Source organism: Scheffersomyces coipomensis, assembly GCF_036884675.1.
Source record: "Scheffersomyces coipomensis strain NRRL Y-17651 chromosome Unknown DFJ63scaffold_8, whole genome shotgun sequence".
In the NCBI taxonomy this organism is placed as follows: Eukaryota; Fungi; Ascomycota; class Pichiomycetes; order Serinales; family Debaryomycetaceae; genus Scheffersomyces; species Scheffersomyces coipomensis.
Window position 1 is genome coordinate 450374 of NW_027042899.1, and position 14874 is coordinate 465247.

The window sequence follows — 14874 nt, forward strand, 5'->3', positions numbered from 1 at the left end:
TTATGATCATGACGTTTTATATTTACTTTTAATCTTATGATAATGTTAACTTCTATTTATACTCATAAACGTTTTATATTATATTATGTTTTACTTTGCCTTTATTTACCTTTATAATCAGGCTTAGCAATCCATCATAGTTTAATAAAAGCAAGTCTAGACTTCAATTTCAACTATTTTTATCCAATTAAATAGAATATAATTTAATATTCATATGAATTATTGCAAAAGTAATTAGGATATAGATACAACTACAGAAATTGTCTGTTCTACATCAGCTTATTCTTACTGTTTATATAATTAACATTTAAAACAGTCTAGACTTCACTCATATATAAAACTTTTATTAATTCTACCGTAACTACTACTAAATCCACCAAATTACTACTCTTACACCTAGTTAAATTCAGCCGCTCGTATGTTGTTTCATTTTAATTACGAGTTAAAAACTTCATATGCATTCAACAAACTTTAAATATGACGTTTACTTTTATTCATTATTTTATACTTATTAGGTAAAACTTAATATCATATAGCTACAACCTGTCTAATTATGCTGGTTCATGTACGTACCTACACCGGTGAAGCAAATGGTTATTTATTTATCGATGTCGTCCAATTTCGAAATACTTCTTTCCATTACGTCATTTCTTCTCATTTTCTCATTTTCTCATAAATTTAAAGTTTTGTCGAATTTTTATTTTGTCAATTCTGTATGTCGCAAATGTTTTTGAATTTCCATTGAGAAAAATGACAAAACTTTTCGACAAATCAATCTTCAACTCACATCTTTATCTATAATATGATGTAAACAATGATACCTCTAAATTTAAATGAATTTAAACTATATACACTTATACTAACGTTATATTTAACAATAATTACCTACTTGAAAGTGATAATCTCTTATAATTAGTCTTGAATAAAACTAAAACCTACAATTTCATATTAAATCTTCATAATTTCGCAACATTATCTCAAAAAATTTCTATTAATTTATAAATTAATCTATATATATTCTATTCCTTAATTACTTACTTACTTATTATGATATTCAAATAAATCTCCAATTTTATTAGCATAATAAGTTGGAGCATTTCCATCATTCAATTTCAAGACATTTTCTTCAGTTTCAATACCAGTTAATACTAATAAAGTATCTAATCCTCCATCTCTACCAAACTTCATATCAGTATTTAATCTATCTCCAATCATTAATCCTCTCTTGGGGTTCAATTGTAATGATTCATGATCAGCTTTAATGGAATTCATCATTGATTGATTTGGTTTACCACATACAGCATCAGGTTGACGACCGGATGCAAATGATACAGTTTCAATAATTGATCCTGCTCCAATTAATAATTTCCCCTTGGATGGGAAAGTTGAATCAATATTAGTAGCAATAAATGGTAAAGATTTATTATCTTTTAAAAGATATTGCATGGTTAAAGATAATTTTAAATAATTTAAATTAAATGTTAACCCAACTATAACACATCCAACTTTTTCATCTAAATTGGATAATAATTCATGATCAGGACTAAATTTAACTCCATCTTCAATTAATTTCTTATCAGTACCACCAATCGTTTTATATCCTAATTCATGTAATTCTTGTTCAATACCTTCTTCACCTAAAATCCAAATTTTTTTCTCTTTAGATAATTTTAAAATTTTATCAATATAAATAGCTGAAGCATATGATGAACCAAATACTTCATCTTTACTAATTCCATCAATACCTAATTTAGCAAATTTCTTTAAATAATCTTGACGAGATTTAGTGGAATTATTAGTGACGAATATACATTGTTTATTTAATGATTTTAATAATTGAATGGTTTCAACTACACTAGGTAATAAATGATCTCCTAACCAAAGAACTCCATCACAATCAAATAAAAAGTAATCATAATCATCCAACACTTGATGGATCTTATCACTGGAATCCAACTTAACACTCATCTTGATTGATCTTCTGTATATCTATCTATCTATCTATCTATGGTAAAGAAATGGATTATACATGTGCGAGATTCTGTCAGCAATGGGAAAAAAACGAAAGTGGTCAAATTTTGAACATCAAGTGAATACTATACAACCTTACGACTTTTACGATAATCTAAATGATTTAATTAAATAAATGTATAATAATAGTAATAACAATAATAATAACTATAGAATAAACTAGTAATGGTCATACCAATTACCTTTGCATCCTTATTAGCAATGGAACAAAGCATGTTTGATATAACTATATGAAACCAAACTAAAAGTATGATCCACTCGACGGGATGATTACTATATATTCTTGATTATTATCATTGGGTCGAAATGAATAAGTTATGATGATGATTGGGTTTGTTGATTTATGTATCAATATAGAATATATTATCATATATATATTTGATAATATATTCATATGTTATATATGCATGAAAAGAATGATTGAAATGAGTCTAGAATAAAGGACGTTCTAGCTTCAATCTAATATGAAAAAGATACTTAACGATCAGCTGGATCAATTCCAACAGTATATTGGGGGAAACGGAATTTTGATTTATCATTATATATTTCTTTATCAAATTTAGCTTTAACTTCATCACTCATACTTTCTCTAACTAAATCTTGTCTGGCTTTTTCACTATAATATCTTCTAGCAACATTTCTATCTTCTTCAGCTAATAATAAAGGTTGTAAATAAAATCTACTCCATTGTTTTTCTCGTGATAATTCTCGTTGTTCATCAACTCCTTTATAAAATCGATAAAATCCAAATGCCATTAATCCAGTTATACCCCAGAAATATATACTGGCTCTGAATCCTCGGGATGGAAGATTTCTCTTCCATTGTACTGGTTCATACCCTCCAATAGGTGGTAAATCTTGCATTGTCCTATCTAGTTTAACCTTACTTAGTATACCATATAATTTGTATGTATGTATGTATTTTTTCTTTTTCTTTTTCAGTTTTTGATGATTTCTCAAATCTTTATTGGTAGAAGAAATTTGATCCAGAGCGCACGACCTCTTTGGTTTGGTTGCACAATGTAAATTTTACAACTATAACTAATTAAACTTAAAACGATAAATGATTTTTTATTATACAAAGACATATGATACTATATATAAGTAATTCTATCAATCAAGATTGATAGAATAGATCTATTTAATATCAAAAATAGGTTTCAATCTCCTGATTAATAACCAATCATCTCTTGAAACAGTATCACGGAATGCAGGATCTTTCAAAGTATCAATTGAACGACGAGAAATTAATGAATATAAACTATCAGTTTCATCAACATGTCTACCCCAGGTTGGTTGAGCTGAAGATGGATTATCCAATCTCATAGCTACACCAGCAGCAGTTTGACCTTTCTTAACGATATCAACTGCTTTATGATTCACTTCTAATGATGTAACTCTACCTAATACCATAATATTTGGTTGTCTAGTAGTTGGATCAGTACGAACAGCACAAATTGGAGTACCGATTCTAACAGCACCGTCTACCACATCAACCCCAATAATCATTGGATTACGTTTATTAATAATTTGAATCGTTTTTAAAGTACATGGTAAAACAGCATATTCCATGAAATTTTTACGTCTTTCTTCAAGTAATTTAGCTTGATAAGCAGTAAATGAATCAAATAAATGATAAATAATATCAGCATTAAAAATCTTAATATGATTGTCTTCAGCATATTGTTCAGCTTCTTTATCAATTTTAACATCAAAACATAACATAATAGCATATTCAGGGGCTTTTTCTAACATAGTAGTAGCTTTCATAACATCTCTTTTAAATACTGGTCCTAATCCAATAGACATAACTGGAATCTTCATATCCTTTAAGAAATCTAATAAAGCTTCTAATGATCCCAAGGTAGAGGCTTGAACAACAACCCCCTTACCTGAAGTATCAACAGAATCTAATAAACCAGTTAAATCATCCATTACTTCTTCCATAATTTCATCTTCATCATCATCTTCTCCAACCACAATTAATCTAGAACCAGCAACAGCTTTTTCTAAATCATTAGCAGCAATTTTAACCCCTAAAGCAGCTTTAACTTCTTTATGATGAACATATTCTGATTTAATACGCAATTCTCTTGATGGTGGTGGAGTTAATAAAGCTCTTATATTGGTAGCAATTGGACCATTCAAACCACATAATACCACTCGATCACCTTCTCGTAAAATACCATTGGATAATACTACATCAATAGTATAACCAAAACCTTCAACAACTTTAACTTCTAAAATAGTAGCTTCAACTTTAGATAAGTACATTAATTGTTTGGACATTCTCTTTTGAGTTAATTCTAATAATAACCATAATAAATCTGGAACACCTTCCCCAGTAACAGCTGAAGTTGGAACAATAGAAACATATTTAGACATGTTTTTATTTTGGTAATATAATTCAGAATTTAACCCTTGTTCAGCTAATGCTAATTTGATTTGATCATATCTATTTTGGAATTCAGATTGAACAGCTTTAGATTGTTTGGAGAATGAATCTCTGAATGAATTATCTGGAGTAGTTTCCCAATCATATAATCTATCAATCTTATTTAAAGCAACAATAAAAGGAGCCTTTCTATCTCTTAATAATCTAATAGATTCAAGAGTTTGTTGTTCTAAACCATGCATAATATCAATCACTAAAATAGCAATGTTACATAATGAAGAACCACGAGATCTTAAATTAGTAAAGGACTCGTGACCTGGAGTATCAATAATTAATAAACCTGGAACATCAAAGGTTTGTTTTTCATATTTGGCCATCACTTTAGTCTTTTGTTTAATAGCATCAACTGGGAAATAAGTAGCACCGATTTGTTGGGTAATACCACCAGCTTCACCACCTTGAACATTGGTTTGACGAATTTTGTCAAGTAATTTGGTTTTACCAGTATCAACATGACCTAAAATACAACAAATTGGAGAACGTAAATCTTTTTCGGATGATGGAGTTTCAGCAGCTTGCTTTTCTAACTCAGCAATCTTGACCTTAGCAGCTTCTTCTTCTTTAGCCTTTCTTTCGGCGGTTTCGGCGGCAGCAGCGGCGGCAGCAGCGGCAGCAGCAGCTTCAGCCTTAGCCTTTTCTTCAGCAGCAGCTTTTTCAGCTTCTTCATCGTCTTCTTCATCTTCGTCTTCTTCTTCATCATCGTCTTCATGTTTGACTTCAGAGTCACCATTAAAAGCAGATTCCCAATCATCAGCAACTGGTTCATCTTCTAATGCCATCTTTTCCCAATCATCAACTAAAACTTCTTCTTCTACATCATCAGCTTTCTTTGTTTCAACAACAACAGCAGCCTTTTGAGTGAAAGTCTTTGGTTTAGTTGATTTTTTCTTACCATATACCACTTTCTTTGGTTTTTGAACTTCTTCACCATCTTGATGTTGTTGTAAACCAGCAACAGTAACATTACCAGCTTGTAACAATTGTTCACGACGACGTTCTTGTAATTTCTTTTCTTCCTTTTGTTTTTTAGTAAGTAATTTACCATCAGCTTTTAATTGTTCTTTCTTTAATCTTTCCTTTTCCTTTTTAGCAGCCCTATCAGCTTCTTTCTTGGCATCTGCTTCAGCAATTAATCTTTCTTCTTCTAATCTTTTAGCTTCTTCTTCTTCTTCTAAACGACGTTCTTCTTCTTCCGCTTGTTTTTTCAATTCTAATTGACGTTTTAAAGCAGCAAGACCGGCTGGAACTTTCTTACCTGGTTTTTTTGGAGCTGGTTTATCTTCAGGTTCTGGAGTTGATGTAGATGATGAATTAGCAGCATTTTGTTTATTTGCTTCTTTAATTTGTTCTTTCTTACTAGCTTGTTGTTCCTTTTTCTTATTAGCTAATTCCTTCTTCTTAGCCTTTTCTTCTTCCTTTTTCAATTTTTCCTTTTCCTTTTTAGATAATAATTTTGGAGCATCATCTTTAGTTTTAGCCTTTTCATCTTCAACTTTTTGAGATTTCTTTTGTTTAGATTTTCTAATTGAGTTTAAGAAATCATCACCAAAATCATCTTCACCAGCTTCAGTTGGACCTTGAGGACCACCATTTGATTCTTCAGGTTCTTCAACTTCAGCACTTTCAGTAGTTTGATCTTCAGTAGCAGTTTGATCTGGAGTCAGACCCAATTCTTCAGGTTGAGGACTATCTTCAACGACATCATCGTCGGCCCAGATATCTTCCTGTTGCTTACCTCCTTTCTTAGCTTTCTTCGCCATTGTACTAGATTAATGTTATAGTACTAATACAACAAACTATCTTGAATGATTCAAATTGTTTCATGCTTAAATATAGAGATGGAAATTTTTTTTTCACCACCATACAAAATTATTTTGTTCGCGTACACACGACTCTTAAAGATTTTTTTTTTTTTCATTTCAATTTTTTTTTTCAGATCAGTTTAAAGGAAAGAACAAGAAGAAGAAGAAGCATCGAAGGGTTTACTTTCATCGTATAAAGAAACAGAGAACTCATAATGACGACTGTGGAAAAGATCAAGGCCATAGAAGATGAAATGGCGAAGACCCAAAAGAATAAGGCTACTTCCTTTCATTTGGGTCAATTAAAAGCCAAGTTGGCCAAATTAAGAAGAGAATTATTAACTGATGGAGCATCTGGTGGAGGTGGTGCAGGTATTGGTTTCGATGTGGCCAGAACTGGGGTTGCTACTATAGGGTTTGTTGGTTTCCCATCGGTGGGTAAATCTACTTTACTTAACAAATTAACTGGTACTCATTCTGAAGCAGCTGCATATGAATTTACAACTTTAACTACTGTTCCAGGGACAATTAAATATAAAGGTGCAAAACTTCAAATGCTAGATTTACCTGGTATTATTGAAGGTGCTAAGGATGGTAAAGGTAGAGGTAGACAAGTTATTGCTGTTGCCAGATCTGTTAATTTATTATTCTTGGTATTAGATGTTAATAAACCATTACAACATAAAAGAATCATTGAACATGAATTAGAAGGTATGGGAATCAGAATTAATAAAGAACCTCCTCATATTGTCATTACTAAAAAGGAACGTGGTGGTATAAATATCACTAAAACTGTTCCATTAACTCATTTAGATAATGATGAAATCAGAGCTGTCATGTCAGAATATAGAATTAATTCTGCTAATATAGCATTTAGATGTGATGCTACTGTTGATGATTTAATCGATGCTATAGAAGCCAATGCAAGAAGATATATCCCTGCTATCTATGTGTTAAACAAGATAGATTCATTTTCCATAGAAGAACTTGATTTATTATATAAAATTCCTGATGCTATTCCTATCTCATCTGGTAATGGATGGAATTTAGATGATTTATTGGAATTAATGTGGGACAAACTTAAGTTGGTAAGAGCATATACTAAACCAAAGGGGAAATTACCTGATTTCAATGAACCTGTGGTGTTAAGAAGTGATAGATGTACTGTAGAAGATTTCTGTAATTCTATCCATAAGTCATTAGTGGAAGATTTTAGAAATGCCTTGGTATATGGTACTTCTGTTAAACATCAACCTCAAATCGTAGGTCTTGGTCATACTTTAGAAGATGAAGATGTGATCACCATCTTAAAGAAATAGTCCCTGGGTATAAATAGGTTAAATAGATTTCATGTAATATATATAAATTGTAAATCCCATATAATTTTAAACAATGGTCTTTACACGTGATCCATTTCTCTTCCTAAAAATTTTTTTTTCTTAGTTAAAGAAAGAAAAGAAAAAAACAAGCCAGTGAAAAGATAAAATGAGTTCAAAAAGATCCAAGAGGTTTCATTGATTTAAAAGTCTTCACTTTCATCTCCTTACCATACACTTAGGAATTTTATAATTCGAAGTTCCTTTTTGTCAAGGGATTTTGTTGTCTGACTAGTGTTTATAAAGAAAAAGAAAGGTTCGACATCAGAGTCATGTCTGTGTTACCGGAAGATGTCCAAGGTGTGTTATCACAATTGTTGGATAATTTGAAATCGGCAGACAATTCCATTAGATCTGCTGCCGAAAAATCATTGGAAGATGATTGGAGTTCTAAAGATACGGTAGTGGCTTTATTGGTCTATTTAGCTGAACAAGCTTGTCTGGCAAGTGTGGAAGAAACAAGAAGTTTTGCTGCTGTTTTATTCAGACGTATTGCAATTAAATCTCCCAAGGAAATGGCCACTGTTACCGATAGAACTATTGGTGTTATTAGTGAACCAGCAAGGCAACAAATCAGATCTATTCTTTTAAAGGGGTTCTCCAATCATCAAAGTAATCAAGTTAGACATAAATTATCCGATGCTATTTCAGAAATGGCTAAAGATGATGCTTCACCAGCTGGTACTTGGAATGAACTTATACCTGCTTTATTTGAAGCTACTAGAAATCAAGATCCAAGTTTCCGTGAATCTGCTTTCCGTGTGTTTTCCTCGGCTCCTCAATTAATTGATAAATCATACATTCAACAAGTTTTACCAATCTTTAATGGTGGTTTTAATGATGAAAATGATGATGTTAGAATCTCTGCTTGTACTGCTTTTGTTGCTTTCTTTAGAGAATTACCAAAAAATAGTTGGCAATCATTATCTCCTTTATTACCTGATTTATTGAATTCATTACCAAGATTCTTACAAAATGGTCAAGATCAATCATTAACTTTAGTATTAGAATCTTTAATTGATTTAGTTGAATTAGCTCCAAAAATGTTTAAAGATATGTTTCCTACTATCATTGAATTTTGTGCTAATGTTTCCAAAAATAAAGAATTAGATCCAGCCACTAGAATGTCATCCCTTGAATTACTTACTACCTTTGCTGAAGTTTCTCCAAATATGTGTAAACGTACTCCTACTTATACCAGTGTCATGGTTGTTGTAACACTTTCCATGCTTACTGAAGTCTCCATTGATGATGATGAAGCTGCAGAATGGAATAATAATGATGATACTACTGATGAAGATGAAGAACCAGAACATGATGTTGCTCGTCAAGCATTAGACAGAGTAGCTTTAAAATTAAATGGACAAGCTCTTGCTGGTCCTCTTTTCCAATATTTACCAAATATGATTCAATCTGAAGATTGGAGAGAACGTCAAGCTGCTTTAATGGCATTATCATCAGTGGCTGAGGGATGTGTAGATGTCTTAATAGATGAAATCCCAAAGATTTTAGATTTAATCTTATCAACCTTAGAAGATAGTCATCCAAGAGTTCAATATGCTTGTTGTAATGCATTGGGTCAAATGTCAACTGATTTCTCCGATAAAATTCAAAATACTGCTGGTGATAGAATTTTACCCGCTTTAATTTCAAAATTAACTAATAAATCTGTTCCAAGAGTTCAAGCTCATGCTGCTGCTGCTTTAGTTAACTTCTCTGAAGCTGCAACCAAGGAAATATTAGAACCATATTTAGATGGCTTATTAACCAATTTACTTGGATTATTACAATCTCCAAAAAGATATGTCCAAGAACAAGTCTTAACTACCATCGCAATCATTGCTGATGCTGCTGAGAAAAAATTCATTAAATATTATGATACTTTAATGCCATTATTAACTGATGTATTGAAAACTGAAATGGGTGATGAAAATAGATTATTAAAAGCTAAATGTATTGAATGTTCAACCCTTATTGCTTTAGCTGTCGGAAAGGAAAAATTCGCTCCTCATTGTCAAGATTTAATTCAATTATTCGGTCATATTCAAGAAACTGCAACCGAAGAAGATGATCCTGTTAAACAATACTTAGAACAAGCTTGGGGTAGAATATGTCGTATTATTGGAAAAGATTTCTTACCATACTTACCTGCAGTCTTACCTCCATTATTAGCCGCTGCAAAGGCAACTCAAGATATTTCTTTATTAGAAGAAGATCAAGCTGAAGAATTCAATTCAAATGAAGAATGGGATGTTATAAATTTATCCGGAAAACTTATTGCAGTACATACCGCTGCTTTAGATGAAAAGGTATCAGCCATGGATTTACTTAGAACTTATGCTAATCAATTAAAAGGTGACTTTTTCCCATGGGTTAAAGAAATTATTCAAGATATTGGTATACCCGCCTTAGATTTCTATTTACATGATGGTGTTAGAGGTTCTGCTGCTTTAACTTTAGCTTCTTTATTAAGATGTTCTGTTTATGCTACTGGTAATACATCCAATGAAACTCTTGGATTTTGGGCTCAAATTTCAGATAAATTGGTTGATGTTTTAAATAATGAACCAGTTCCAGAATTATTAGTTGCTTATTATACTGCCTTGGTTGAATGCATAAATGTGATTGGTCAAAATTCATTATCTGTTACCCAATTAGAATCATTAGCCAAATCAATTAATACTAATTTGGTTGAAATATATGAACGTATCAAGGCAAGAGATAATGAAGATGATGAATTTACTGAAGATGTTGAAGAAGACGAAGAAGAATATACTGATGAAGAATTATTAGATGAAATTAATAAAGCTATTTCAGCTATTTTCAAGAATGCCAAATCTAATTTCCTTCCAGCATTTCAAATATTGGCACCAACCATTTCATCTTTTATTAAAGATGAAAATAGTAATATAAAACTTTGTGGTTTGTGTGTGATATGTGATACTATAGAACATTGTGGTGCTGAATCATCGATGTATAAGGAAATGTTTGTCAATGTTGTTGCTGAATCCTTAACTTCTTCTCATGCTGGTGTTCGTCAAATTGCATCATATGCTGTCGGTGTTGCTGCTCAATTTGGTGGTGATGTATACGCTGATTTTTGTTTAGCTTGTCTTGAAACTATGTTTAAAATGGCTTCAGTTCCAGATGCTAAAGCTGAAGAAAATATCTATGCTACTGAAAATTCAGTTACTGCTATTGCTAAAGTATGTCATAGATTTGCATCATCTATTCCAGATGTTAATGCTATACTTGAACAATGGGTAGGGTTCCTTCCTATTCTTCAAGATGAAACTGCTGCTCCATTTTCATACACCTTTTTAAGTGAACTTATTCAAAATCAACATCCAGCTGTCACCACTCAAATACCAAAAGTGGTTGATTCTGTTATTCAAGCGTTGAACCATGCATCTATTTCAGGTAATACAGCTGACAGAGTAGTTGCATCCACCCGACAATTGTTAGGATCAATTCCTCCTAATGAAGCCATGGCATTGTTGCAAAAGAATCCTACTGATATAGAGACTGTTAAAAAGTGGTTCTCTTAATAAATTCGAAGCATTGTATTGTTAGTATATATGACTAAACTAGTTTTTTTTGTATCTGCTATCTTTTTAAATATCCCCATGTCATTTATATTAATTAATAATAACATTCATTCCTTTAATATATATAAAAATTTTATCTTTCACCTTCATTGTATATGTTAAATTTGTACGCGTTCATGTTAAAAAGCTTAAATCGAATTGAATCAAAAACTTCAAATCGAAAAAAAAAGAAAAATTGATTTTAATTATACGAAACAAGATATAGAGATAAAGTGATAAAGTGATCAAAGGTTGACACCATGACTACACCCGCCGTCTCAGCATCAGCATCAACGTCGTCAACTACATCAACCTCAACATCAACTTCATCAGCTCAATCGGGAGGCAAGCGATATTCTATGAATACCATCGAGTCTAGTGTTACAAGACTACTAGTATCAACAAAACATCTATTAGAAAGTTTAACACAATGGGCAAGACAAGAAGCTGATGACAAGTTTGTTTCCGATGCATATGTAAAGTTGGGTAATGATTTCAGAGCCGCAACAAGGGTTCTTCATACCAATGGGGTGGATGTATCTGATATTGGAGATGTTCCTCAAGCATTGAGAATTATTCTAGAAGCAGCATTAAGTGAAGCTCCAAGTCAAGAAAACTTAGATCGTTTCTTACCAAACATTAGAAATATTATAGTGACACTACTTCAGAATTTAAAGACCAAACAATTGAAAGCAAAATCACTTAGTCAAGAGTCTCGAAAAGCTACTGAGTTAGCTCCGACGATTGAAGAGAGAAAACCTGAAAGAAATGAATCTATTCCAACTCTTACATCTGATACTGTCAAAGAACCAGTACCAAGTAATGCATTATCACAATTACAAAATGGAAATGCAATGCAACGACGTGCTTCAAAAAGATTCAGTGCTTATCAATACGCAAAGCTTACAAATATAACTCCATCATTGCCTAGAATACTGTCCCCAGACCAGACCATCGAAGAAAGATCTATAGCCAAAGACACTGAAGTTACAAATGAAATAAAGCATGATGAGGAAAAGACCAGACCACAGAAAGATATCACGTCAGCAGATATATTCTTGAAAATTGGGTCTAAAGTAAAGAAGTTAAACATAAAATTACCGGTAACTTTTGCTTCACTTAGACTTATGTTTGTGGAGAAGTTTGCTTATTCTCCAGGTTCAAATCCTTTTCCAGAAGTTTACATACAAGATAACAAGAGTGGAATCGCCTATGAATTAGAAGATCATATGTTGCATGAAGTTAAAGAGGGAAGTATCTTATCGTTAAACGAACCTGATGCTCATTCAGCTGCAATAGAACAATTACAAGGAAAGATTTCTGATTTGAACTTAAAGATTGAAGCTATGGATTCAAACATAGTTTCTGTAGTGAAAGAAGCAATTGGTTCTATAGAATTTCCAGCTCCTATAATCCAAACTCAGCAAGAAACTGCAAAGAATGATAATCCAAGTAAATCAAATAACACATTTAATTCTAAAGAGTTAATTGAAATTCAAAATGAGTTAAGGGCAATAAAACAAATTCAAAGTAAAGCAGGAAAGACCATTAGATCAACAATTGGAGAAATATCTAAGGAAGTAAGCGCCTTCCAAGAAGCAGGTTTGGAAGTATCTAAGTCTTCAAATAGAGCTTATATGGAATCATGCCACTTAAAATTATCCGAAGAGTCTGATGTATTATTAACTAAAGTAGATGACTTACAAGATATTATGGAAGCTTTAAGAAAGGATGTTGCTCAAAGAGGGGTGAGGGTCAGTGAAAAACAATTGAGAAATACATATAAAGAAATTGAAGAAGCTAACCTGGCTTTGAAGAAGATGAGTAATTATATTACAAAGGAAAGATCTGTATGGAAGAAGATTTGGGAGTCTGAATTAGATAAAGTTTGTGAAGAGCAACAATTTTTCAACCTTCAAGATGACTTAACTAAGGATTTAGATGAAGATATTAAAAAGATTGAAGAAACTTTTGATTTAATTGAACAATGTTCATTAGAGCAAAACAAACAGACTACGTATAAGAGAAATAAAGTTGTCGCTCAATTACATATTCCTCAACCTGGAGAAAGTATACATAATCTCAAAGAAGCTGTTTTGAGTGAAGTAGCAATTTTGAAACCAGATCATGAAGGTAGAGTTGAAGCCATCGAAAAAGCAGAGAGATTAAGAGAAAAAGAAAGAGAATTGATGAAACTCACAAAATTCCAGGAAGAACTAGGGGATTTTGTAGATGATAATAAGTTTAAGAATTCAGGTGGTATTGAAGAACTTGAAAAGATGAGGCAATTAAAAGACAGCGAAAATCTTAAAAGCTCATTGGGTATCTTCTGATAGTGTATATTAAGTCTACTTTACATAATTTTAATTCTGCATTATACAATTAATAATATCATTAAACCTGGATCTTCTCGAAAGACTGTCACAGATTGTTGACTTAAAATGTAATTTGATTTCTTCATTATAAATACTGCTTGAATTTAAAGTTTCAAATTTGGACAATGTCTTCTCCAACAAATCCAACAAGAACTTTACGAAAGGAATATCTTCGAACTGATCATAGGCGGCAATATTATGAAAATTAATAATAAATGAATCCAAAACGCTTGCAAGTAAAGCTTTAATATTATGAAAGGCTGAGTCCAATGTTCCAGACTTCAAGCTTACTAAAAAGTCAGTCAACCGAGACTTATAGCTCCAGGATAAATAACTATAACTTGATGGAAATGATCGCTTCAGTTTTAGAGCTGAAAATGCATCCTTAGGAAATTCTCTTGTAATTTCTAGAGTAACAGTATTAATATCCAAGCCTATAAATTTCAAGGTTGGAGCTCGTAGCTGGAAACCAACTATTTGGGTTTTATCTATATTGACAAATGCACCATATTCATCCAAGAAATCCCCATTGATGAGTCTTGTAACTCTCTTACAAGCCGATATATTGGTAGTAACAAGAAGGAAATCGTCCACCACTCGTAAGAGAAGATTTTCAGGATCTGATTCTAGAAATGAGAACTCTAAATCTACCAAATTATTATACACTATATCACAGAAAGTAGACAGAAGTGGGAATCCCTGAAATACTCCAGTTTTTCTTCTATAATAGGTTTTGTTCTCCAACATTAACGAATCACATATTTGTGATCTGCATATCAGCAAAACATCCTTTTTGGTAAATTTAAACATCTTGCTTCTGTCGATCAAAACATTTCGTTTTCGAATCCTTTTGTCTTTATTTGCACTATCAAGGTCAAACTCATCTAGTTGACCACTATCTTTAACGAAAGAGACTTGTTTCCTTCTAGTAGTGCTTCCAATTTTTGATGAGTAATAGTTCCTTACAAAGTAAGTCTTCGAATCTTCTTGATTTTCAAAGAGTCTCTCCACTTCTTCAATAACTTTCGCATGACTCAAGTTGTCATAACAATGTCTCATATCAAACTTAACGAAGAAAAGTTCAGGCAATTTATTATTATTCTTTTCAAGAAGACTAGCTTTATAACGAACAATGTTCCGAGCTACATCACCAACCGAGTAGCATCTGGGAGAACATTTTAGTGTCCTTGTCATATCATTATCACTCAATCTAGATTTTAAAATATGCCTTATTGGATTGATAGTCTC

General features: G+C 32.0%; 6 protein-coding genes across 6 annotated transcripts; 3 read left to right on the plus strand and 3 right to left on the minus strand. All coding sequences in view use genetic code 12, as the record gives it.

Moving 5' to 3' along the window:
• Nucleotides 1–1038: 1038 nt before the first annotated feature.
• On the minus strand, nucleotides 1039–1968 carry PHO15 (4-nitrophenylphosphatase; the record flags this gene model as incomplete). The annotated part of the gene is made up of 1 exon (XM_064907556.1): nucleotides 1039–1968. The coding sequence occupies one exon, from the start codon at nucleotides 1966–1968 to the stop codon at nucleotides 1039–1041; it is 930 nt and encodes a 309-aa protein (XP_064759747.1).
• Nucleotides 1969–2508: 540 nt separating this feature from the next.
• Nucleotides 2509–2895, minus strand: DFJ63DRAFT_290827 (uncharacterized protein; the record flags this gene model as incomplete). The annotated part of the gene is made up of 1 exon (XM_064905348.1): nucleotides 2509–2895. The coding sequence occupies one exon, from the start codon at nucleotides 2893–2895 to the stop codon at nucleotides 2509–2511; it is 387 nt and encodes a 128-aa protein (XP_064759748.1).
• Nucleotides 2896–3070: 175 nt separating this feature from the next.
• FUN12 (translation initiation factor eIF5B) lies at nucleotides 3071–6429 on the minus strand. The gene has a single exon (XM_064904398.1). The coding sequence runs from the start codon at nucleotides 6244–6246 to the stop codon at nucleotides 3169–3171; it is 3078 nt and encodes a 1025-aa protein (XP_064759749.1). The 5' UTR covers nucleotides 6247–6429; the 3' UTR covers nucleotides 3071–3168.
• Nucleotides 6370–7668, plus strand: DRG1 (GTP-binding protein). Its single transcript, XM_064907285.1, has one exon. The coding sequence runs from the start codon at nucleotides 6504–6506 to the stop codon at nucleotides 7605–7607; it is 1104 nt and encodes a 367-aa protein (XP_064759750.1). The 5' UTR covers nucleotides 6370–6503; the 3' UTR covers nucleotides 7608–7668.
• A 96-nt stretch (nucleotides 7669–7764) lies between these two features.
• Nucleotides 7765–11361, plus strand: DFJ63DRAFT_248931 (uncharacterized protein). Its single transcript, XM_064904399.1, has one exon. The coding sequence runs from the start codon at nucleotides 7937–7939 to the stop codon at nucleotides 11210–11212; it is 3276 nt and encodes a 1091-aa protein (XP_064759751.1). The 5' UTR covers nucleotides 7765–7936; the 3' UTR covers nucleotides 11213–11361.
• A 249-nt stretch (nucleotides 11362–11610) lies between these two features.
• On the plus strand, nucleotides 11611–13584 carry BUD6 (Bud6p; the record flags this gene model as incomplete). Its single annotated transcript, XM_064905337.1, has 1 exon — nucleotides 11611–13584. The coding sequence occupies one exon, from the start codon at nucleotides 11611–11613 to the stop codon at nucleotides 13582–13584; it is 1974 nt and encodes a 657-aa protein (XP_064759752.1).
• Nucleotides 13585–14874: the final 1290 nt, after the last annotated feature.